This window comes from Monopterus albus, unplaced genomic scaffold (genome assembly GCF_001952655.1).
Source record: "Monopterus albus unplaced genomic scaffold, M_albus_1.0 scaffold3.1, whole genome shotgun sequence".
NCBI lineage: Eukaryota > Metazoa > Chordata > Actinopteri > Synbranchiformes > Synbranchidae > Monopterus > Monopterus albus.
In genome coordinates, this window is record NW_018127883.1 from 4,701,764 (window position 1) to 4,712,969 (window position 11,206).

The 11,206-nt window shown below is 38.0% G+C and overlaps 3 protein-coding genes across 7 annotated transcripts in view; 1 reads left to right on the plus strand and 2 right to left on the minus strand.

The window, feature by feature from the left end:
- Window positions 1-2,195, minus strand: part of LOC109959399 (CSC1-like protein 2) — a 22,915-nt gene extending 20,720 nt beyond the window's left edge. The window contains exon 1 of one of the 3 annotated variants that reach the window (XM_020598723.1): window positions 1,821-2,195. The gene's annotated coding sequence lies outside the window, so the exon portion shown is untranslated. The remainder of the gene's footprint in view (window positions 1-1,820) is intronic. The other 2 variants (XM_020598714.1, XM_020598732.1) reach the window with 2 other exon arrangements.
- A 671-nt stretch (window positions 2,196-2,866) lies between these two features.
- mrpl14 (mitochondrial ribosomal protein L14) lies at window positions 2,867-4,907 on the plus strand. The gene is made up of 3 exons (XM_020602169.1): window positions 2,867-3,209; window positions 3,423-3,525; window positions 4,410-4,907. The coding sequence occupies exons 2-3, from the start codon at window positions 3,446-3,448 to the stop codon at window positions 4,774-4,776; spliced, it is 447 nt and encodes a 148-aa protein (XP_020457825.1). The 5' UTR covers window positions 2,867-3,209; window positions 3,423-3,445; the 3' UTR covers window positions 4,777-4,907.
- Window positions 4,908-5,614: 707 nt separating this feature from the next.
- Window positions 5,615-11,206, minus strand: part of capn1a (calpain 1, (mu/I) large subunit a) — a 10,617-nt gene continuing 5,025 nt past the window's right edge. For all 3 annotated transcript variants that reach the window (XM_020602521.1, XM_020602531.1, XM_020602540.1), the window contains 13 exons: window positions 10,847-11,007; window positions 10,526-10,695; window positions 10,388-10,399; window positions 7,670-7,881; window positions 7,537-7,576; window positions 7,372-7,437; window positions 7,107-7,164; window positions 6,856-6,920; window positions 6,664-6,732; window positions 6,492-6,570; window positions 6,278-6,391; window positions 6,110-6,168; window positions 5,615-6,018 (listed from right to left, as the gene is read on the minus strand). In XM_020602521.1, the coding sequence (XP_020458177.1) occupies window positions 5,992-6,018; window positions 6,110-6,168; window positions 6,278-6,391; window positions 6,492-6,570; window positions 6,664-6,732; window positions 6,856-6,920; window positions 7,107-7,164; window positions 7,372-7,437; window positions 7,537-7,576; window positions 7,670-7,881; window positions 10,388-10,399; window positions 10,526-10,695; window positions 10,847-11,007 (1,132 nt within the window). In that variant the 3' untranslated portion in view covers window positions 5,615-5,991. The remainder of the gene's footprint in view (window positions 6,019-6,109; window positions 6,169-6,277; window positions 6,392-6,491; window positions 6,571-6,663; window positions 6,733-6,855; window positions 6,921-7,106; window positions 7,165-7,371; window positions 7,438-7,536; window positions 7,577-7,669; window positions 7,882-10,387; window positions 10,400-10,525; window positions 10,696-10,846; window positions 11,008-11,206) is intronic.

Here is an 11,206-nt window from a genome sequence, read left to right on the forward strand (position 1 = left end):
TTTGCTGATGACACTACCGTATGGGCATCGGGTGAAAACCTACAGCAACTCTCTGGACGGGTTTCACAGAAACTTGAGAAGATAAAGAAATGGTGTGATAGTAATTTACTATCTCTGAATTTGGATAAAACTAAATTTATGGTATTTGGGAATCGCAGACTAGACAATGAACTTCAATTGAAAATTGGGGGAGCTAATATAGAACGAGTACATGAAATTAAATTTCTAGGTGTCATAGTTGATGACAAATTCTCCTGGAAATCGCATAGCAGATACGTCCACAACAAAATAGCAAAAAATATATCGATATTGGCAAGGGTTAGATATATTTTGGACAGGAAAGCACTACGCATTTTGTATTCCTCATTGATTCTACCATACTTAGAGTATGGCGTTGAAAACTGGGGAAATACATACAAAAGCTCACTTCAACCATTGTATATATTACAAAAAAGAGCGATAAGAATTGTGCATAAGATGGGGTATAGGGATCACACCAATGTAGCTTTCATACAGTCTAAATTGTTAAAACTTTTTGATTTAGTGGGATATAAGACTGCAGTGTTTATGTATAAAGCCAGGAACAATTTATTACCTGGTGGAATTCAAAAACTATTTAATGAAAGGGAAGGGGGATACAATTTAAGGGGTCAGTTAAATTAAAAAATTAATGCTATACGTACAACCAAAAAAAGATTTTGTATTTCCATAAGTGGGGTAAAACTATGGAATAATTTAAGTGCAGACATATTCTTCCTACTCCATTCAAGCATGTACTAGGTATAAGCAAATTGATATTGGATTATGTGTAAAATTATGTGTGTTGTCATATCAACTGTTTTACATGCTTGAAAGAATAAATCAAATCAAATCAAATATTCATTAATCCAAAAATAAAAATGTTCAATTCATGTAGGAAAAGCATTAATGCCCTCAGCATTTGATAAGAAGTCATGGTTGTGAGACTATGAAACTGATACGAGCAGAATTATGAGTGATTGGCACTTCCCATCAATATTATTTATGTTATCAGATCACAGTACAGCTGAAAAACTGCTTGCTGCTAGCTCATGTTTATCCCTTTATAGGCCATACACAAGGAAAAGCATTAACTGTTAGCCAAGCTATGAGTAGTCATCAATCAATAAGATTGATCACTCAATTCGTAACATAACTGTCTAACGACAGAAGTTGAGTAATGCTGTACTGATAGAAGCTGTTGACAGTTACTGGTAAAAGGTAAACTGCGCTGCATTCACTGACAGGCGCTTCATCGTGGTTTGATGGCTGCTAAAGGCATGTCAAAACCTATTCTAGTGCCCTAGTAATTAACAATAGCAGGCAGCCAAACATTATTAAAGTGCAAACTGAGGAGAACATCTTAAAATTACTCTTCTGTTCATGCTCAAAATGAATAGCTGAATATGATCAGTAACGTTGGCAGGCAAACCTAATCTAGGGACTGTGGCTGGAGCATGGCAAATAATGAAACAATCATGACTGTCCGATTTAGCTACTTTAAAAAGAGATCAAGAATTCTCACAATGATCAAACCTGCCTTTGCTTAATACAATTAACTTGCATCAGTTATGAAAACTAGCTAGCTAGCTGACATTACTGTTGACCGTAACTTGCTGTTGGTGGAGCTCAATAAGGTTGGCTCAGTTAGCTAACTCTAATGGTGCCAGGATGGGTTTACTTGTTTATTGTTCTGACAGCAAAGTAGCAAACGGGTTAGCTGCCGCAACAGCAGGGAAAAGTCAAAGCACGCCGAGAAATACCAATAAATACAAAGTAAATTAATAACAAAAACAACTTACCGTGCTTTGATACGCAGCAGAGGCAGAAGCTGTCACACTTAGCTAATGCGAGGTAAATCAGCAGTCAGCATTAAAGGTGACGTTAGCTAACCTCGATGTAGCAAATAACAGGTGAAGGTTATTTAACAACTGTCGGCATTAAATTAAAATTCGCTGAACCTCCCTGGCCACAACACAAAAACTACAGAGATCGAGCTAGTCGGTCAAACTGTCTAGCTGTGAGTAATGGTGGAAAGAGATGAGCCGATGACACTAAAACTCCAAGGTTTGTTTCCCTCCTATGAACCACTGTGACGAAGTATCAAATGAGGAGTGTCACGTGACTCATCACGCCCGAGTTTCCAACGTGACTAGTACCGCAGAAAACACAGCACTTAGTTTGGAATAGTTGCAGCTCCACTATGTGATGCATCAATATTGTAACCAGTAGACAGTCCAAGGTATGGCAAAATTCTCATCTGACACCAAGCATTATGTAATCAGTAATTTTATACATTTAATTCCCATGGCACATCGCACTACGACTCATATGAAATTATACATAAATATCAGTCATGATGTTGAAACGCACCAGTGCCACTTACCGTTACTACACTAGTACAATCATTTTTAATATTCAATATGTTATATTGTATTACAAATGTAATAATAGCACGTGGACCTCTCGGGGATTTATTGCACACATATAAGACAATAACATTAAAATCAGTGAAGTGCCTCAGAACTTAAGTCCCTGTCTTGAAGAACAGACGTTTGCAAACCATCAGGTGTGATTATGCCTGCTTTGAGGCCCCAAGGTTTGTAGTTTGTTTGGTTTTTGACACAAAGGGCAAAGGGCATTATTCACCCATCACTAAATAACAGACGTCTTAACTGCTATGTTTGTGTGTGCCAGCCGGTTGGACAACCAATGCTAACCTAACTAGTCCAACCGGAGTCGAACCCACCGCATAACTAAATAGAAGAGGACTGTATAGAGAGACGACACTCAATTATCACCCCTAGCCTAAATCTTTCTAGAGTTCTCGTAGCCCTAGCTTGTGACTCTCATGTCACAAACTGGGGCTGAAGTCCTCGTTGTGTAGTTTCTATGATCCACATTTCTACATTTTCTCCTGCGCGTTTCTATGACGTACAGCAATGTAATTAAAAAACCTAACTATTGACGGTAGCCTTTACTGCAGTTTCTTTAGGTATTTTTGTTTGTACAAGCACAAACGGTTGACCCTTACCAGCAATTAATAAACCAAAGAAGACATTATTAATTGCAGCGAGGAATGTTTATTTCTCATATGTTAAACATTTGGTTTCTCAGCTAGCTTGGAACGAAAACGTGTCGCGTGTTTCTGACGACACGCTATTGACGTTTGCATGGAGCGAGGTAGAAAGGTAATGTTAGCAAGAGAGATGTTTTATACTTAGAGTTTGATGCTTTTAATATAGATATTCCTATATTTATTTTATTATGCTATAAGCCATTGATTTTTTTTGTTCCGTTGTTGTGACTTTTTCCGCTCACCATGTGTTTTTAGCTATTATCAGCGCTACAATTAGCAGACCTTTTAGCTTTAGCTGCTAACCATGTATGATTTCTCTCTCTAGCTGATAGGGTATTCGCTGTAACCATGGCTTTCCACCATCTTTCAAGAGCACTTACTGGGCTTCTCGTAGATACTTCGTTCATAACTCATCAGAGGCCCTTTAGGTGAGAGGTTTTTCTGTTAAAATTTATAACCCAAATTATGACCTTCAAGACTCGTCAATTAGCAAGTAACACATTAAGTAACTTAGATGTGGTTGGGTTAATTTGATACTTGTATTTATTTATATTAGCTAAGGACAGTCGTTGATTGAGCACTGACATGCTCCAGTGCATCTCAGTCAAGTATTCAAGCACCCTTAGACTCAACATTTAGTAAAATGTAACTTCAAATGGATGCTTGACCTTCATTGTGAAAATTTTTGACACTGAAACTGTTGTTTTCACATTTATGTGCTGTAGGGGAAATCTGAGTTAAAGACGTGGATGTACCAGCATGAATTTATGAAATCACTACAAGTTTCTTTCTTTTTTTTTTTACAGTGTGTAAGCACACTCGATTATTTGTAGACTTTGCATTATTCAGTAAAAGGGGAGTAGATATTCTTTCAATAATTTTAACTTGTTTATAATAGGCTAACAGTAATAATCATTGTTTTTGAAAAGTACACAAATTATTACTTAACCTCTAGAGTCCTGAGCTTCTTCAAACATTTCTGGAGAGGATCTAACAGAATTATATGCAAGATAAACCAACCTGCTGACCATGATTTTACACTGTGTGTGTGTCATGCATACCTTCTTTTATTGTTGTTTTTTGTCATTTTAAGGTGATGTTTGCATTGTATACTGATAATAGCAACTCTGTTGACTTAAAAGCTTGACATTTAACATCCACATGAATACATCTCATCTCATTCTCTATCAGGGTCACGGTGCTGCTGGAGCCAATCCCAGCCGGCCACATGAATACATGACCACTGATATTTAGTAATGGCCCAGCAGGTCCTGTATTTTGAAGATGACCCATTTACTCTTTGTTTTGACAGTGTGTCCGCTGTTGTGACAGCAATTCAGAAAATGACAAGAGTGCGTGTAGTGGATAACAGCTCTCTTGGAAATACTCCATATCACCGTCCACCAAGAGTGATCCATGTCTACACCAAGAATGGCGTAGGAAAGGTTGGCGATAGAGTGTTGCTTGCTATCAAAGGGCAGAAGAAGAAAGCCCTTATCGTTGGACATAAAATGCCTGGGGATCGCATGAATCCACGCTTTGATTCAAACAATGTTGTTCTGATTGAAGACAATGGGAACCCTACAGGAACAAGGATTAGGGTCCCTATACCCACACATCTGCGTGAAAAGGCGGGGGACTTCTCTAAAGTGTTAGCAATTGCAAGTTCATTTGTTTAATAACATTATTCACTTGTGATTTGTGATATTGAAAGTGTTTCACATCACCTGGGGAGTATACAAATATGTTATGCTTGTATATGTTGTCTTCATTAAACCCTAAATGAGCATACACCTTGTCACAGTTGCTCTTAATACAGTATTCTGTTACTACCTAATGTATATAATAGACCAGGGTCTATGAAGTCATATTTGACATTTTTTTGATACCTCTCCATTCTTACAATAAATAGAACCTTTAAACACATACATTAGGAGTTTCTGGTGCAGTGTGAGCAGCCAAATGTGAATCCAACCCACACAGTGAACAAAGAAAGCATAAATCATGAAAGAAATCTTTATTGAAGTCACAACATACATTCACAATAGCTGTTTATACTGTCGTGTATAAGGCATTCAAAGTTAACTAGTATCATGTATTTATCACTAACTAAAATCCGGTACAAAATAAAAGCAAGTGAAATTAAAAGGTCAGCCACATGACTTCAACTAAAAAAATATATATGTAATATATAAAACACTTCAACTTTAGTACCAAGTGCGAAAGAGGAAAAAAAAAAACACTGGCGTTAGATTAGGTCTGTACTGCCATCTATAGGTGCAATAGCAATATTTTTTGTTATAAAATTAGGAAAAATGGGAAAAATACAGCATGATTAGAAAATTAAGAACTAAAGTACTACATTGACATAATTAAAACCCATCTATGTTTGTTCTTCACAAAATATATTAGTTTATTGATTTGATTTGATTTATTCTTTCAAGCATGTAAAAACAGTTGATATGACAACACACATAATTTTACCCATAATCCAATATCAATTTGCTTATTCCTAGTACATGCTTGAATGGAGTAGGAAGAAGTCAGACTTATCCTTATTCATAGTGACAGCAAAACAAATATAAAATGAACTATCACAATATGCACTCCAGCAAGTGATTTGTCATGCACAGAACCATGCTGCTTTTACAGAGGTTACAAATGTATGTGGCACAGTGACTGTCATAGTGTAGGATTGCATAGCTTCTAAAATTCAGTCAGGAGACACTAAGCCTGGTTGGACTTCAATTTTCTGTAACACTCTTCCTACATTATACTGAGGTGGGATGTGTTAGTAAATCAGAGGGTCACTAAGGCTGAGAGGTCTTCAGGGCTCCATGTTCATGGCACTCTGCAGACACTATACCACTATACTCCAATGAAGATGGTCCACTTTACCCACACATTGTCATGTAAAGCCACTAGCAATGCAAGACATAAAGTCAGACGCACAGAAAAGAGTGACACAATGTACAGAAACTCTTTTTTTTTTTTTTTTTTTAAACAACACACCTGTGTGAGATTCATTTCAGCCACGCCTGATCCCTCCGTGTCCAATTGTTGGAAAGACCCTGGTAAAAAAATTTGAAATCTTGTCAGTGGTGCTATTATCCTACTGCATTCATACCTAATATGGTACAAACATTTATTTCTAAAAACGTATATAGCAATATTACTCACTAAACATGGCTTCAAGCTTGACTATGCAGCAGATGAAGTTATCAAAGTCAATCATCTCGTTCTCCGCATACCGAGCAACTAAAATCTGATGCAGTGTGTTATTCAGTTTAAACCCTACAAAGGAACACAAAAACAATTAAAAAAGACTGCACTTCTCATCTGTGAGTGAATGTACTGTACGTGAATGTGGAAATAATACTTGGGAGCATATTACCTGCCGCCTCCACAGCGAGGCGCATCTCATATGAGCTCATGGCCCCTGACTTGTCAAGGTCAAACTGTCTAAAAATGACCTGAGACACAGAGGCAGAAATGTCAATATAAATATTAGGAGATAAGTGTGCACGATATCCATTTCACATTAATATTATTTTACCCATTCTTACCAGCCATTTGCGGATCTTATTCCAGAGAATCTGAAACTCCACCAACCCTAAACGGGCACTACCATCTTTCTGATAAACATCATGTTAAGGGGTGAAGCTACACATAGACAATCACTAGCATGAGTTTTTCTTTGTAATAAAATCAATGTAAAAGTTTTTAACCTATTCATGCCTGACAACTCAAGAGGATACATCCATCAAGTTGACCATGGTCCTACATGATTCCATACTGAAACCATCAGTCTTCAGATCTTTGTCTGAAACAGCAAAAAGAAAACGCTCACTTGAAACAGTCTGGCCAACACTAACTCGGTTACAAAAAGGCTGGCTGATAAATGTATGGTGTACACTCTACAGTGGAATCCCATACTGCAATAAAAGATGTATTATAAATATGTAAACCTTTCAGGAGCTATGTATTGTTAAATAAATCGAAAACTTACGCCGAGTGATAACTCTGTTTAGAATGGTCCTAAGTTCGCGAATAGAAATCTCCATGTCCTGCAAAAGCAGAGGCCAAAAATCAAAATCTGCAGAAGTTCAAGTAAGTTAGTTTATTCTTATTCTATAACAAGGGAGAAATTATGCAAAATACCACTGGTAATACCGTACCACAATAATACTACAATTACATCTTCCGTGTTGCTGTATTTTATAACAGTGATAGTGTTAGTAAGTACAAATCCATATCTGTTGTTCAGAACCTACCTCTCCTGCTAGCTGAGTGAACATGGACCTAAAGGAGTCATCAATGTCGTCTTCAGTTATTTCCTCCTGTAAGAAAACAAAAAAAAGGCACAGATTTATTCAATAGTATTCCTATTGTGTATTACGTAACATATTCTTTTATCCTACAGTATCACCTATACATACATCATCTCCTAAATCGGCAGAGATTTCATCATCCAGTTCCCTGCGATGGACACAAATATCAGTATGAGATGTTCTTCTCTACACATTACAAATACATAGGCTGACATTACAATCACATGTAAAAGATACATACTCTGTTGCTGATTGTTTCTCTGTGAAGACTCTGAGGACAAAGTCAGCCTCTTGACTGGGTTCAAAGGTGGAGGGGACGATGAGGTACTCTCCAGGGGGCAGACGCAGCCGCGTGCTCACCTCACGCAGATTAATGAAGGTCTCAGAGCGAGCACACGATGAATGGCTCAAAAAGAAATTTTTCTTCAAATGGACATTCTGGCAGCCTCTGTACTAAGGGCAGCAGGAAACAATACTTGGGTTGAGATGCATCTGCATGTTTTTACATCCATTTCACTGAAATCATATGTACTTTACATTACTACTGACCATTTTATTAATTATTTATTGACTTCTGATTGTATTTCAATGAAAACCAACTTTCATATGGGGTGGAAAGAAACTTTCAATGATTTAAAACAGCTCATCCATCACAATGAACCAAATCTGCTTGTATTGTTAACTTCACAATATCATTTATAAAATATTCTTAAATATGTGGATACATTTACAGTTTTTCTCAGTTTCCTTTGTACATTTCCCAGATCATAAATGAAATTCTCAAAACTACTTGTTCCACATCATCCAGTCACTTATGTGCATCATATCAGCACTTTCTCATATTAGCAATTACAAATTCTTTGGGACATTCATGCAGATGATCATGTACAATTTTCTACTGTTTCTTACATGATCAGTTGTTCATGTCATGTTGATCAGAATGTATTACATGGTTCTCTGTTGAACAGTCTGATCTCCCAAAACAACTAGTCATTAGTTCACTGCAGAAGTTATTACAAGCAAAATGGGTGAACTAGTTGTCTTTAGTCTCTGTCAGACATATTTCTATACAGCTCTATTAGACTACTGTTTTTGCAAATGTGTTGGAATTTGTTGAATTGCTCTTAGGTGAATACTGACTTTCACTGACTAAGGGGAATGTGTGAAGTGTTAGATCGACCAGTTCTCTACTGTAAAATAGCCCAGAGGTATATCTCATGAACCTTCAATTGGCAAGCATACAGCACAACACAGTGTTAGTTTCTGACAACAACAAAAAACTATGAAAGGAACAGCGTCAACTTCTAGGAAGAAGAGGAATAGGGCTGTGTGGTGGAAGGGTAGGGGGAAACAGAGGAAAGGGCAGAAGTGGCAAAGGGCATAAGCATGTTCCCAGTGAAGTAAGGGCCACACTTGTGGACCATATTGTCAATCCTGGCCATACAATGGCTGAGACTGGTCGATAGCAGCCAAGTGTTGGGAGAACAAACGTTCTGTCAACGGGGCGTTTACATGTCTAACATTTTTTTTTCTTTGTGCCCCACAGTGCTATAAAAACACTTCTTCTCTGTATCACAATGACAGTAAAAGTAAATGTGAATCTGTCCAATCTTTCTCAACAAATCTCCCACCCAGGGTAATGTGAAACTGTGTACTGCTGAAACTGATATTTGCCGTACAGAAAAAGTGTGGCCTTGTGCATATTAAATCAATGTTATCAAAACCTGTGCCATAGTTTACAAAGAATCCTTCCAGAGTACACAGTTATACTGACAACATGACTAAGCATTCTGACTGCCATGTTCATATGAACTTTGACACAAGGACTTGTCATTCTGATGCACTGACATGCTCAGTGACACAAGTATTTATTTTTGCGAGATAAACTAAGGATTTTGAGCAAGTGATGCACTTTTGCAGGTAATCCATCATGTGGTGCTGTTTGTACAAACTGTTTGGAGAAATGCTCTTACATGTGGAAATATCAAGGATGATCAGACATCAGCACCATCACCAAGATGGTGCGTGTACTTCCTGCACCAGCTCAGGAAGTTCGACCTGCCCCAGGAGCTGCTACAGTTCTACAGAGGAATCATCAAGTATGTTCTCTGCTCTTCCATCACTGTCTGGTTTGGCTCAGCAACCAAACAGGAGAGGAACAGACTCCAGCAGACAGTTAGGACTACACCAAAAATCATCGTGCCAGTCTGCCCTCCTTGGAGGACCTGTACAAAGAAGATTTCTGCAGACCCCTCACACCCTGGACACAAACTGTTTAAACTCCTCCCTTCTGGGTGGCGCTACAGGTCACTGTACACCAAAACAACCAGACACAAGGACCGTTTCTATCCCCAAGCCATCACACTGACGAACACTTAACCTATGACTATATAACAGAATGACATCCTTGAAAATATACCTTTGTATATATCCACCTGAAAAACTGCATCTGTGTATGTATATTTCTCAATAAGTACTTTATTTTCCTAATAATTTCTTTTCTTTTTTGTTCTCTGTCTTACCTTGTTTAATTGTCTACTCATTGCTTTATGGAAGAACATTGTACACTCACACTGAGAGCCACTGTAACCCAGTCAAATTCCTCGCATGTCCAACAGACCTGGCCAATAAAGCTGACTATGAAATGCACCAAAGCCACTGAGAAAAACTGTAACAAGATAATTAAGTGTGACAGATGTGACTGATTGAATATTTCAATCAAGTTGCAAGTGTCAAGTTTGTGTAAGCTGATTTTCATACAATGTGAAAATGTGAGATGAGGACAATGACTGCCTGGAAGGGAGAGAACTTGCACATGATCAGCAGTGCTGTAAAATATACATATGTTATAGTTAATGGGCTAAAACACAACACACTGACAATAAGGATATGCAAGTTATGACTGTATTCTATATTCTTTGGTTAAATAAACAGTGGTAGTATTTGATGCTCTGCTTACCTCATCTGGAATCTGCACAAAAGAAGATAAGTGAAAATGTTAATATAAATGAGCTGAGGCAAAATTTGTGATATAGTGTGTATATGTAAATAAACCATGAGAGGGGCAAAGGGACAATACATTCATTTCTGTTCTCACCTCATAAAGAGCGAAGCCAATGGTGTGCATGTCCTGACCTTGGCGCCGAAATCTGCGGCGGTCCTTCTGCATGAGAGCCACTAAAAAACTGCATGCCACCTCATTATCGTCTGGGTCATCATCCTCCTCCAGCAGCGTGATTTTATACTGCGGGTTGATCCAAAACGTGTCTACACAAGATGGCACATTTATGTTAGCCTGTTTCATAGTCAGAGCAACATTACAAAACCTGTATGTGCTAAAACTTAATTACACAATTGGTAATATTATCTATATCAGTGTGTACACTTATACATGAAAGGCATTTTTTCTGGGACTCACTGGGATGGTTCCTGCAGCCTCCAGCTGTGCTGCCTCTCCTCCAAGCGCCGTAGAACTTTATGGTGTTCCAGTGGCTGAGGCTGTCCTCACTCAGAGCGTCAGGGGTCAAGTTACAGATCTCTAACCGAGAAAACTGCTTCAAGAATTCACTGAAGGACATCCTGGAAGATTAAAATTTGTTTGAATCAAAAATCTGAGTGCAACATTAGATTAATAGTTAACACTTTCTTGTTAAAATTTAGATGAACAGACTGAAAGAGCTCTAACACCATATCTGTGTTCATTATCCAGCTAAGCTTAGTTTAGCTTAGCATAACAACTGAAAACAGCCAGAAACTGCTCTCTCTCTCTCTCTCTCTC

Bases quoted from the DNA above. Each gene is read 5' to 3' on its own strand.
- mrpl14 (XM_020602169.1), top strand. From the start codon at position 3,446: ATGGCTTTCCACCATCTTTCAAGAGCACTTACTGGGCTTCTCGTAGAT. The intron at 3,526-4,409 runs GTGAGAGGTTTT...TTGTTTTGACAG, and splicing joins ACTCATCAGAGGCCCTTTAG to TGTGTCCGCTGTTGTGACAG.